Source organism: Equus caballus, chromosome 22 (genome assembly GCF_041296265.1).
Source record: "Equus caballus isolate H_3958 breed thoroughbred chromosome 22, TB-T2T, whole genome shotgun sequence".
Lineage (NCBI taxonomy): Eukaryota > Metazoa > Chordata > Mammalia > Perissodactyla > Equidae > Equus > Equus caballus.
Window position 1 is genome coordinate 4850236 of NC_091705.1, and position 13538 is coordinate 4863773.

At 42.6% G+C, this 13538-nt stretch overlaps 1 protein-coding gene and 1 long non-coding RNA gene across 4 annotated transcripts in view; one reads left to right on the forward strand and one right to left on the reverse strand.

Annotated features, from left to right (window-relative positions):
* KIZ (kizuna centrosomal protein) overlaps positions 1-6565 on the reverse strand; it is a 127928-nt gene extending 121363 nt beyond the window's left edge. Inside the window, exon 1 of one of the 3 annotated variants that reach the window (XM_005604442.4) lies at positions 6338-6565. In XM_005604442.4, coding sequence (XP_005604499.3) covers positions 6338-6519 — 182 coding nt within the window. In that variant the 5' untranslated portion in view covers positions 6520-6565. The remainder of the gene's footprint in view (positions 1-6337) is intronic. The other 2 variants (XM_070247289.1, XM_070247290.1) reach the window with 2 other exon arrangements.
* On the forward strand, positions 6111-13538 carry LOC138920139 (uncharacterized). Its single transcript, XR_011430846.1, has 2 exons — positions 6111-6326; positions 13227-13538. It is a non-coding gene; the product is annotated as an uncharacterized lncRNA (long non-coding RNA).

The window sequence follows — 13538 nt, forward strand, 5'->3', positions numbered from 1 at the left end:
AAGAATACTCACACTAAGTGATAGGCAGTAGGATTTAGAATAGGATCTCCTTTGAAATCACACCTTTGTGAGAATACTTCTCTGGCCTCTGTAAGAAGCAGAAAATGCCAGCTGCACTTGAAACTCAAAACACAAAAATACTTAGCAGTCACCATGGAAGTCTAAAAAGCAGAAAGGACATTGAAATGAAGCAAAAACAAGATTCTCAAAGTAAACAGGGAAATGCAGTAAGAAACGGCTGGGGAGCAGGTTCATTCACTCAGCAAGTATTTCTTGAGTGCCATGAGGAGCCAGGCCCAGTTCTAGGCCTGGAGACTAATACACTGTACAGACAACCAAGGCCCCTGCCCCCAGGAAGCTGACATTCTAGGAGGGAGGGACAGACAATAAATAAGGTAAATATGTAAAATACAATATGGTCAGACTTCTCTGAGATAGCGACATCTGAGCAATGGGCATTCCACCAGGTCTGGACAGAATGCCTACCCAAATCCACCTTGGATTGAAGACTGATGGCTTGCTCTGCTCTGCTCCCAACCAGACGAGCCTGGGCAGAGCCAAGTGGCTTAGACAGGAAGAGGTCTCTGAAAAGCAGATCTGCCCTCACTCATATTTAATGAAGACTAGATCCCCTAACACCACTACTTCAAATTTGCGGGAATTTCTTTTTATAACTTTTGTAATATTGCCATGATTTGTCCCTGACTGCTATTCCCTGGAGCTACTACCAGGAAAGACTTAGCCTGTGATGACAGGTGAGGGCTGGCAGTCAGCTAGAGGACACAGCCTACCCTGCACACCCAGCCTGGGCGAGAGGTAGAGGAAACTAGGCAGCATGGGAGGTGGCAGCAGCCAAAACCAAGGGGCTAGCCATCTGAGTGGGAAACCATCCCAGTCCCCAAAAGTGCCCTTGGGCGGTTTACGCACAGAGGGCTCCGCTCAACCACCACCCAAGTACCAGCTTCCATCCCAGCTACGTGAAGCCAAAATGCGCGTCTAAGTCAACATTAACCAAAGGCCGAAAGAGAAGTCACATAATGTCTGAGAAAAAAATGCTAAAAAAACAAACAAAAAAAGACTGTGAATCAAAGACAAGAGTCCAACAGAAGGTGAGCTCAGGTTGGCCTCCTGAGGGACAGGGCCTGAGCCCATATTCCATTTGTGAGCTCTTAATTATTAGTTGCTGTTTCCTTCAGAGAAAAAAAAGCCCAAAAGTTACTCTGTTAGATAAATTATATGTTAAGTGAATTTCTTTGCTTAGCATAACCTAGAATGGAAACCACCATTTAATCAAAATTCTTTTAATGGGAAAATGAGGTGCAAAACCCAAACACCAAACCTTTGCTTAGGGAATAATCTCTTCCTTAGTTGACATATGCCTATGTTAAAGAGGGAAAAATAATTAAAAGAGAAAAAAATTATAGGAATGTAAATTTGTAATCTAATAGCTTCACACAGATCTTTACTTTCTCATTAATAATTAATGACTGAACTTAGAAGAAAAGTGAAAGAAATACGGTATCACTGCTTCCACCTTAGAAATTTTTATTAGGCACTTTTCTCCCTTCTAAGGTTCAGTGATCAACAGGTTACTTAGTTCATGAAGAATGAAGGTCTAGACAGAGTGAGCAATTCGTCACTAAATTACGAGAAAGAAAGGCCCTTAAAAGCATTTATGATCTTGTGCCTCTGATGTCATACTTCACTACTGTGGAATTTCTGCCAAGAAAGCACGACTGGAGTCTCGTCATGAAGAAACATCAGATGGACCCAGCTTGAGGATCACTCTCTGGAACGAAAGTTGTACTCTGAAACTGTCAGGAATGTAACAGACAGGGAAAGACTGAGGAATAGCTCGAGCTGGGAGAGACTGGCAACGTAGGTTCACAGATGGAATCCTGGACCAGAAAACAAAAAACGCAGTGCTAGGACAGTTGGTGAAATTTGACTGGCGTCTGTGGACTGGTATATCAACGCTGATTTCCTGACTGGGAGGGTTCCATGGTGATCATGTAGGGAGCATCCTTGTTTTTTGGAGCTACACACTGGAGTTTTTAGGAGTGATGGGGCATCATATCTGTAGTTCTCAAATGGTTCAGAAAAGACTAATAATTTTAGATAGAAAGGTAGACAGAAAGAGAAAAATACAATACAATAAAATGTTAACAGTTGAGGAATGTGGGTGAGGGTAATGTTACAGGTCTTTGTCCTCTACTTGCAACTTTTCTGTAAGGGTGAACTTATTTCAAAATAATTTTAAAAATTTACCTATGACCTCTAGTGAAGAATGACCACAGTGTCTCTGGGAATCCACCACTCCTGAGTAGCAAGTTCTTTTTAATAAAGAACATAAAACTTCTTTGTTCCTGCTCTATCCTCAGTAGATACAAATGGGTCAGACTTCTTCCCTAGCATGACACTTCATACACTGAAGAACCACAAACACCTCTGGGCTTTCTACTCCAGGGAAAATGATGGTAATCTCATTCACTCTTCATCAGAGGTCCATTTTCTAATCTCGTCATCCATGCTATAGTGTCTTTGAATGCTGTCTTTCATATCTGTTTTCAAGATTTTATTTTTCCTTCTTCTCCCCAAAGCCCCCCAGTACATAGTTGTATATACTTTTAGTCATGGGTCCTTCTAGTTGTGGCATGTGGGACGCCGCCTCAGCATGGCCTGATGAGCGGCGCCATGTCTGTGCCCAGGATCTGAACCTGCGAAACCCTGGGAGGCTGAAGTGGAGCGTGCGAACTTAACCACTCGGCCACAGGGCCGATCCCTCTTATCTGCTTTAAATTTAAGACTTAAAACAAATTATTTACCCCAATAAAAAGCCAGAGAAAGGGCTTATTGGGAGGATCATCTTGCAATTCCTACACATTAAATCTCCACTTTAGAATCTTCAAAACACCCAGTCCTGGGATGTGGACCCACTGCTCAAGGTTTCAGGCACCTGCACCCCTCACTCGGACCTTTCCAAATTTTACACAGCAGGTTGGTCCTTAAAGTGGAGCAGGTGGTTTAGTTTTCTCCTTTTAAGCTACATGTTATTCTGTTTTTGTCTCAATGTCATCTTCAGCTTTACTCAACTACTATCTCAACATCAATTTCTGGATCTTTATGATATCTCAACCCTGAATCAATATTGCCATTGAAAAAAATGGGACTGGTTAAGGGGCCTTTTAAACAGATGTTTTTATATAATTGTAAGTGTCAGCTCCACTTCCATGTTTCTACCATGCTTGTGGCATATACATACTGTAACACATCACTCCATCAGGCTCTTTTAGATTCAATGACTTTCCCCATGATGCAGAGAAAACACCAATACAAAAAGGAAAAAAATTCAGAATATAAAATTGCATCTATGTGTGACTACAGCTAAGACAATTTGGGCTAGAAATACACCATGTACAAGGGAGAGGCCCAGTTATGAGACCAGCTGACATTGCAATGACCCCCCTCTAAGAGGGCCAAGAAAGGGCAAGTTGTTGTTATCTCTCACTCCCAGGAAATTTCTGGACTGATAAAGCAGCTGTGACTACCCAGGGCTGTATCCTTTAAAATGTCTGGAGTTTTAAGGACAATGGTCATTGTGGTCACTGGGGTTGGTTAAGAGAAACAGGTACATTCAAACACTTAAATAGGATACAGACAATGATATTCATTACTTGTTGCTTTGCCAAACTACAGCTTTGAACTTTTTTACTTTGAGGCTCATTATCTACCAGAGAAAAAAAATCTGTGGCCTTACTTAACATATTAGTGAAGGCCCCTCATTTCCGGTGAAGAAACACAGTTCAGAGAAGCTGAATGACCTGCCCAAGGTCACACAACTGTTAATGGACTAGAACTTAGGTTTCCACGTTTCTACTGCAGTTTTCTCTGTATCCAAAATTATTTGCCTCTATACTCATTAATTATGCATTAGAGTTAGTTGTGGACTTTTAAAATGAAAAATGAGTACACATAGCAACAGATCTGTGCTGACTTAAAAATAAAACCAACCTCCAAATGCAAAACCATGAATAGGCTGTAAAATTTGACTCAAATTCCTTATATAATTTCAACAGCCTCACCTTGCTTAATAGTTAAAGCATTAAGTGTTAAACATTAAGTGAGTAATAATCATTACACAGTTATTATACCATAAGGACTATAAACAGCCAGGTGTTCCTAGCACAGGAAGCAAAATTGATAACTCACAATTAGCTCAAAAAGAATGCCATTTGAACCAGTAACATTATAAAACTAGAACTTGGACTAAGAGATACAAACAACTCAAGGCCTAGGGTAACTAAGCTACTCTTCTAACAGAACAGAGTCAAAAAGGACTTAAAAAGAAAACAAACACACACACACACACAGACACAGAGAACAGACTGGTGGTTACCAGAGGGGAAGGCAGTATGGGGAAGGTGAAAGGCATAAAGTGGGACATTTGTACTGTGACGGATGAAACTACAATTTTGGTAGTGAACAGGATACAGTCTATATGGAAGTTGAAATACAATGACATACATCTGAAATTTATATAATGTTATAAACCAATGTGACCTCAATAAAAAAATTAGTAAAAGGTAAAGAAAAAAACTTATACCCACACCCAGAGGTGAATTTATTATTTGTTTGTCTGCTTTTTAACCTGGAGTTGGACTTTAGCATAAGATTTAGATTCGAGGATGGGACAACAGCTTAAATTGGTTGAATCTATAAACCAAACTTTAGTTTTTTAAAATGGTTAAGGAACCTCGGAGCAGAATTGAAATTTTAAAAATTATTTTAGTATTCTTATTGTTATTTTTTATTGTTCTTCCCCTTGGTGATTTCTTTTAACGTATTTAATCTTATATAATGGTTTCATTGTAAACACAATATAACAAACAACATTAAAGAAACTTTTTTGTAAATAAAAAGCACTTTAAGTGTACTGAAGTACAGAGTAATGTCTTTTAATGATCAGGTATATGCAGACACTTTAATACGTCTTTGAAATATCACACTGTCCACTTTTCCTGGTTGACTGGAAAATAGTCATTACTTAGTGGCAATGTGTGGCTACAGTGTCCTACACAAGACATTCATAATTCCTGGACACTAGCTGGTTGACTTGAGCTCTCTTCCATTCACTCAACAAACATTTATCAAGCCCCTCCTCCACCTAAGGTACCCTATTAGGAGCTAAAGATTCAGCTAGATAGGGTTTCTCTGCTCCTCGAGTTCTGCATCTAGGTAGGGAGCAAGTCACTTAAGCCATTATCTAGAGTGCTGTAAGAAACCAAGGTGGCATAAGTTAGGGACAGGGCAGGCACTGATCGTTTTAAAGTGAGAGTTGAGGAAGTCACTGGGGTGGGTGAGTGGTGGTACATCAGAAAGAAAATAGGATGTAAAAAAGGATTAAAGGGTAAAATATGGTGAGGACAATTAAGGAGGCCTGTTGTAAGATGCTCTATAAATACTTGACAAAAATTAAATCTAGCATAAGATGAATATAATTCCTTTTCCAAACTACTTCCTTCTGCCTTTACCTTCCATGTAATTATTGTCATTTTAGAATCGTCACACACACAGCTCTCCTCTTCACTAAAATGATTTTGTAACTTTTAACTCATTAAACATCTTGTTTATCAAGAGATCCAAAAATCTATTTCCTTTCTTGTCAACTAATGAGAGTTTCAACACTAATTAATTTAGCAGCTAAATGATAGTTCCAACAACTTATCTCTTACGTGGTTATTTATCATAAAGTGCTTCATAATTTTCTCTCTCTCTGTGCTCTTAGATCTAGCCGTTTTCAATGGTTCTCATCTTTCATGTGTTAATCAATGTATCACGAATCCTCTGGAAGCTGGACTTCTCTGTCTGGGAATTTCATCCCTTCGCTGGCAATATGGCCCCCAAAAGTCTCCCGCATTTAAATGGGACATATGTTTGACAAATACACACACACTCTCGTGCCTGCGTTCCTGGACCTGTCATCACCGATGCCGTGCAGCTGTCAGGGTGGGATGACAATGTGAAGAGAGACTGGGGAGGGGGCGCGTAGAAGGTAACTAGAGACAATCACAAGGCTTGACAGAGTGACAGGCAAGAGAACTCCCACGCTCACTTCTGGGCAAATTCAGCCACGCGGCCGCATTCTCCAGAGGGAGATCTCCAATAAGGGGGGTGTCTCTGCTGAGCTCTGTCCTCTAGGCTCCACTCGGCGCTTGGGGCGGGAAGACCCAGGCCCAGGGGAGCCATGGGCGGCGCCAGTGGGAAGGACCAGGGGGCAGGGCACCAGCTGACCCTCGGCACCGGCCGCTTCCCCGCCCCCGCCTCAGGTAGGCCGTACCTGTCCCGCAGCCCGTGCTGGAGGCGGCCCAGCCTCTCATAGTAGTCGGGGCTCGCTAGGGGCGCGGCCCGCGCGGAGGCCTGGTGCATCCCGCCGCCGCCGCCACGCTCGCTCCGGCCGCCTCGGGGCAGCGCCTGGGCGGGGGCGGGGGAGCAGGTCGTCCAGGGCGACGGCCCCACCATGCACCGCGGGTAAACACGACGCCCCGAGGCCGTGCAGGAGGCGGGGCGCCGCGAGTGGGCGGGGTTTGCCGGTCGTCGGGGGCGGGGCCCCGTGGAGGGGCGGGGCGGAGGCGGTATGTCTTGGGAGCCGGGTACCGCTTCTCGGTGGGAGGGGACCGAGGCTGCGCGCTGGGGTGGTCTGCTGCCTGGTGGGCTTGGCGCCCAGGCCTCTCGGCCGAGCCAGGCGTCTTCCTTTCCCCTAACTCTCCAGAGCTCTGCCAGGAGAGACCCTGGCCCTCCTCCCGGCGGGGCGCTTCTCTGAGGGTCGGGCAGAAGCCTACTAATGACCCCCACCGTGGGTAAAGGATGGAGGCTGGCCAGGAGCGAGTCATGTGATCATATCTTGTCTTGGCTTGAAACTGCATTAATTTTATAAGACGCCTTCTCTTTCCCTCCCGTCACCTCTTCCTCCCTTCTCTCCAGGATGTGCTGAGTGCCACCCACTGTGCTAAGCTTGTTTTCCTACCAGCACTTAAAAGCAAAAGAAAACACCACAAGGCCCCGCCCCGGTGGCCCAGTGGTTAAGATCGGTGCGCTCTGATTCTGCGGCCAGGTTTGGTTCCTGGCAAAGGCATACGCCAATGTCAGTGGCCATGCTGTGGCAGGGCTCACATAAAAAAAAGGAAGGTTGGCAACAAATGTTAGCTCAGGGTGAAACTTCCTTAGAAAAAGAAGAAAAAGATAGAATAAAAGAAAACACCACAAAAAAGACAAAAGCCCAAATGTGCTCAGTCCTGGCAGTAGAACTACCCCTTACTTGTAAATCCATGCTGAGCCAAAGGGTGTGGTTAATGCTGCAGGTCACATTACTGATTCGTGAAGAAGGGAAAGTTGCTAACAAGTTGCTTGCAAAGCAGGCATTTGTTTGTGCAGACGAAGCTCAGTAGACAAAGGCAGTAGGCCCAAATCCCCTCTTCCACTGCCCAACTGTGTAACCAAGTGCAAGTCACCCTCTGAAAGGCCAGGGTTCCTCATGTGTAAGACAAGGAGGATTGTTACTGCAGGGCCCACCTGTGCTGTTGTTATAAAGGTTAGATTTGTTAATGTGTGTGAGTGTTTAGAAGAGGAAGCACATAGGAAGCATCAGTTTTTATCATCATCATCACCAGCGTGCGGGAAGAGCTTCCTGAAGAAACACAACCATACTCCAAAACCCACAGGGAAGACAAAAAGAAATTATAGTTTCTTTAGTCTCTTGTTCTTCATTTCTTTTGGTTTCTTTTCTCAGTCATTAATTTTACTTACATGCAAGGTGTCACTTAAACTAGTAAATCAATTAGCAAGAGAGATGGACCACTGAAAGTTTGACAATATAAAATTATGATGTTACTCAGCCTTTGCTTCACATGTGCCAGGTCCAGGCCAAGAGTATGAATGGAAGCCCTCATACTATCTGTTGAAATATTAAACAATTATAAATCAAGATGACAAACTGTAGATAAAATATGTTCTCTCCTCCTACCTCGACCAAGGTGCCTTTATAAGAACCTGGAAAGCCACAGAGAAACTTAGTTCTCTGACTCCTTCCCCAGCCACTCCCATATTTCGCACCCTAGGCTGAGTCCTGCACTGTGAGGAGCCTCACACACTGGCAGGGATGTGTGTGTCTCCCCCACTCCCCCAGCCCAGTCTACAAGTCCCAGCTCTGTCCTCATCCCCACCTCAGCCTCCTCCTGGCCACTCCTCAGGCCTAAGGGCGAGCACCTTGCAGGAAGTAATAGTCACCCTTGCAGGAAGAACCCAGCAAATAGGGCTTTGAGGGTCTCAGAAAGGAACTGAGGGCCCTTTGAACAGGGAATAGCAGGGTGATGGGTACCTGGAATGTGTTCTAGAATGGTGTGTGTGTGTGAGACAGAGAGAGAGAGAGAAAGAGAGAGCGCACGTGCAAGCATGAGCACGAGCTCCAGGCAAGCAGGGCCCTGGCCCTCGGCCTCCTTGCCTTATATGGCATAGCATGGCTAGAAAAGGGCCGGAACAGGCTCTGTAATATACAGAAGCCAGAGTAGGGGCCCTCTTGCCCAGGTCTAAGGGTAGTACTGATGTTACTTTTATTTAGTTGTTATTTCAAATCATTATACCAAATTGATTCCGTGGTAGTTGTTGACATTGAACAAATAGCCAGTTATTTCTCCAGCACAAATGGGTTTATTTGGGATCAGCAAAGAACTGCAATCTGAGGTCTACAACCATGCCAAGCCATCTGCAAGTCCTGGTGCAGCAAGGAGAGGAGAAACTCTTTTGTAGAGGGGAAGAGCAAGTTGGGAGGGCGAAAGTAAAGAAAGAGTTCGTTGGAGGGGACCGGGAGTTGGAAGTGTAGTTGCTTCTCCTTGGCTGAGTTGTGGTAGTCTCTCATAGGCCTGAGCTGTTGCTGACAAGAAGAGAAAGTCTTTCTTCCTGTTGGGCCCTGCTATCTTCACAGGGTGTCAGAGCTTCCTCTTTTAGCCTCCTGTCTCCATTTTAATAAAGTTTCTGTTTATTAATTTCCACATAGTGTACAAAGGTTTACTTTACTGATTTCAGTGCAAACATTTTACTACAAGCCTGGTAAAAAAAAAAAAACCAAAATGCTTACCTTTAGGATATTTTATTTAGGACCACCCTCACCCAGGTTAGTTTTTTAAGGGAAAGATATCCCCCAACAATTGATATAACTAATTATTTTCAGCAAATACATAGAGTAAGCAGATGAGGCATCATTTAGCATCCCAAATCTTTATTAGACCATTATAGGAGAGTCTAAAATTAAATATAATTAAACAGTAAATAGATAATTTAAAATAATTATAATTTACATTCTATGGTTTTATTAATGACATATGACAAATCTAAATGCAGGACTCTATTAACAATAACAAATAGCAAACTAAATGAATATTTCTAGAGTATTTATGCTAAAATTATGCATTCTAAATGGTGACAGACTTTCAATAAATGGAGAGTTCTTCACTTTGAAGATTTAATTTGCTGGAGCACTCTCTTTTAATACTGTTCTTAAATCCTTTTATATTAGCAGAGCTGATTTCTGTAAATAGCTTTGTTTTTACTTACCTGGACCACGGGCCATCAAGTCTGTCTAGATCAGCAAGGCTTCCTATAACCTACAGAATGTCTTAGCTGAAAGTTTGAGGGACTCTGGCCTCACTCCCTTATTTTTTTAGAGGAGGAAAAAGGTTCAGGGCAGATAAGGGACTTGGCCAAGGTTACAGCTGATAAGCTACGTCAATGAGTCTAGTTCCAAAGCTGGGTCCCTAATGGCCCCATTAAACAAACAGCAAGGAAAGTCAGTGTTTCATGCCAGTAGTCCTATGGGTCTTTGGGTAAACCATATGAAACTGCTATTTTTGTAGCTCAGAATCAGCTGGATCAATGAATGGAAGATTGGTTTTAGAAATATGTTGAAATTAGAATTTTACATTTCAAAATGTAAATGCTACACAATTTTGAAGTTAAATACTACATATTTGAGTCAATAACTGCTTGGATATTATATTATGTAATTTGCCATGGCTGCCATAATAAAGTACCACAAACTGGGCAGCTTAAACAACAAAAATTTATTGTGTCACAGTTCTGGAGGCCAGAAGTCTGAGATGGAGGTGCTGGCAGAGTTGGTTCCTTCAGAGGAAGAATCTGTTCCAGGCCTCTCTGCTAGCGTCTGGTGGTTTGCCGTCAATCTTTGGCATTCTGTGGTTTGTGGATGCATCACCTCAAGCCCTTCTGTCGTTTTCACGTGGCCTTCTCCCTGTGTGTGTGTGTGTCTCCAAATTTCCCCTTTTGTAAGGACACCAGTTGTATTGGATTAGGGGCCCACATTCCTCCAGTGTGACCTCCGCTTAACTAATTACATCTGCAATGACCCTATTTCCAAATAAGGTCACATTTTTAAGTGCTGGGAGTTAGGACTTCAACATATGAATTTAGGGTGCAAATTCAATTAGTTGAATTCAATACAATTCAATCCATAACAGACATGAACATGGGAAAGTATTTCATTTTGCAATCGCTATGCAGAAATATTTGACATGGTATCCTATGCTATTAGAAAATTCAGTTAAGTAGAGATGACTCAAAAGTAGAAAGTAGGGAGAAAGGCTGTATGTCACATGTATAGGTATATGTAACCCCTCCTGCCATTGAGCATTTATACAAGTGTAACCATTTATTGCCTCATTTAAGCCCAATAACAGTTCTTTGAGGGCACCACAAGTTTAAGCAACTGGCCTAAGATCATGCTGCCAGTGTGTTCTTGATCAATTAGAGGTGGAGCTAGAATTCAAACACAGATCTTTTCCAATTCCAAAGTCTATCCTTTCTTATCCTCCATTCTATATGGCCTTGAAACTCAGGATTTGACAGCTACTGATATAATTTATTTTCCTTGTATGAGATGTGTAAAATATGTATTTTGTGACCTAGAAGGGTTTATACATATACATGGTTCATTGTTTGGGGAATGTATTCATTGACATAGAAGGCATTTTTACATGCTGTGATATAACACTACATGTTTACCATTCTGTTAATTTTCCTCCTTGGCACTCAGTGAGACTACATTTCTCATCCTTTCTAGCAGTTAAATGGGTCTGTATGACCTAGTCTGGCAATGAAATGTGAGCAGCAGTGATGCAGCCGCTCCCAGGCCTGACCCCAAGACATCTTGCACTCTCTTCCTCATTTTTTATTAGTTGGCCAGCTAGATGCAGAGGATTCAGTGGAGAACTCTGAGGCCCGAGAAGAAGAATGGATGATTGCAAAGAGCACAGGACTGTGTCTTGGGCAAGAAATAAACCTTCATTGTATTGAGCCACTGATATTTTGGGGTTGTTTGTTTCAGCAGCTGTCATTGTGTATCCTGACTAATACACAAGCATTCCATGCAACAATTACACAAATGCACCAAAACATTCTACAACATTCTCAGTGAGGATTTATGTGATGATCCAGTTGGTTAAGGAGACTGAAAACCTGGAACTCTGAGATTAAGGGTCAATGTCTGAGAATAGAATACTACTCAGTCATAAAAAAAGATGAAATCTTGCCACTTGCAACATGGATAGACCTTTAGGATATTATGCTAAGTGAAATAAGTCAGATGGAGAAAGACATGTGATATGATTTCACTCATATGTGGAGGATAAAAAAGCAGCAACAACAAACAAACACATAGACACAGAGAATATATTGGTAGTTACCAGATGGGAAGGGTGGTGAGGGGGAGAGCAAAAGGGGTAAAAGGGCATATTTGTATGGTGACAAATGGAAACTAGACTCTTGGTGGTGAACAGAGCATAGTCTATACAGTAGTCGAAATAGAGTGAGCTACACCTGAAATTTATATAATGTTATAAACCATTGTTACCTTGATAAAAAAATAAATTCAAAAAATGGAGTCAATGTCTGAGAAGAGAAGCCTGGACAGTGAAGGCAAAGTTACAGTGAAGAACCATCTAAAGCAGCTTTGTCCAATGGGACTTTTCAGCAATGATGGAAATCTTCTATCCCGCACTGTCCAATATGGTAGCTGCTAGCCACATGTGGCTATTGAGTAATTGAATGTGGCTAGTGCAACTGAGGAATTAATTTTTTATTTTATTTAACTGTAATTAATTAAAATCTAAATTTTGAGGACATGTATATCTAGTGGCTATGTATGGGATGGTGCAGATATAAAGTGGAAGGATGGATTAGCACAGTAGGGGACTGGGGGAGGTCGTAAGTCACTGGGAAGTAGAAAGGCACTAGAAGGTAAGATTTCATCCTTGGTGGGAGGTGATGGTGCTCAAGCGAGGAGGTGTGATGGTTAATTTTATGTGTCAACCTTGCTAGGCCATGGTGCCCAGTTGTTTGGTCAAACATCAGTTCAGATGTTGCTGTGAAGGCATTTTTTAAATGTAATTAACATTTAAATCAGTAGACTTTGAGTAAAGCAGATTGCTTTCCATAATGTGGTTGGGCCTCATCCAATCAGTTGAAGGCCTTAAGAGAAAAGACTGAGGTCCCAGAAAGAGAAGGAATTCTGCCTCCAGACCAGTTTCAAACTCAAGACTGCAACATCAACTCCTGCTGAAATGTTCAGCCTGCGGGCCTGCCCTATGGACTTTGGACTTCCAAGACCGCACAATTGCATAAGCCGATTTCTTAAAATCAATCAATTTCTCTCTCTCTCTCTCTCTCCAGATATAAATATAGATGTAGATTCTATCTGTCTATCTTAACTGGTTCTGTTTCTCTGGAGAGCCCTGACTAATACAAGAGGGCCTGAGGTTGCTAAGAGCATTGTGCTCACAGGCATTTGTAATAGCTAATTTAAGACAAGAATTGGGTGCAAATTCCAATAAATAAAATGAAATCATAGATTCCCTCATTTTATTTTGTATCATGTAAACCAACAACCAATGTGTGGGTCTCTAAAGTATACCAGTTCCATGAAAACTAAATAACAGCCAAAGAACAGAATAATAGAGTAGCCGAATGCCTCTAGCTGGAGACTCACTACCTAAGGGATATGGGCTCACTCTGTCTCACAGCTCTTGCATGCCTGTTTCCACTGAAGTCCTTGAATTTGTGCTTCCCTGAGGTCTCCAGAATTTTCTATTTGTTGACAAAGAGGAATCCTCAGAGGCGATAGACTTGACACGCCAAATCCTTGTCCTCTTTTCTCCCTGCAGGACTGGATGGTGGCTTGCTCCTGCCTGGAAAGGACTGCTCCACAGCCCTGGATCCCTGTGCACAAGCGGCATCCTCGCATCCCTGTAGGTGCTGATGTCACGCACGAACAAGCTTTGAATGCTGAGATTCTCCTCAAAAATCCTTTGGTAGATTTCATAATTGTTTGCCACTTGGATGCACTTCTCATCAGGGTTCAACAAGTACTCCTAACAACAAGGACTGGAAACAAAGGGACGCTCTAGGCCTGCGCTTACAACTCACAGGCAGGCTGAAACCAAAGGGTCGTGCATAATAAATACCGTTTAATTTGA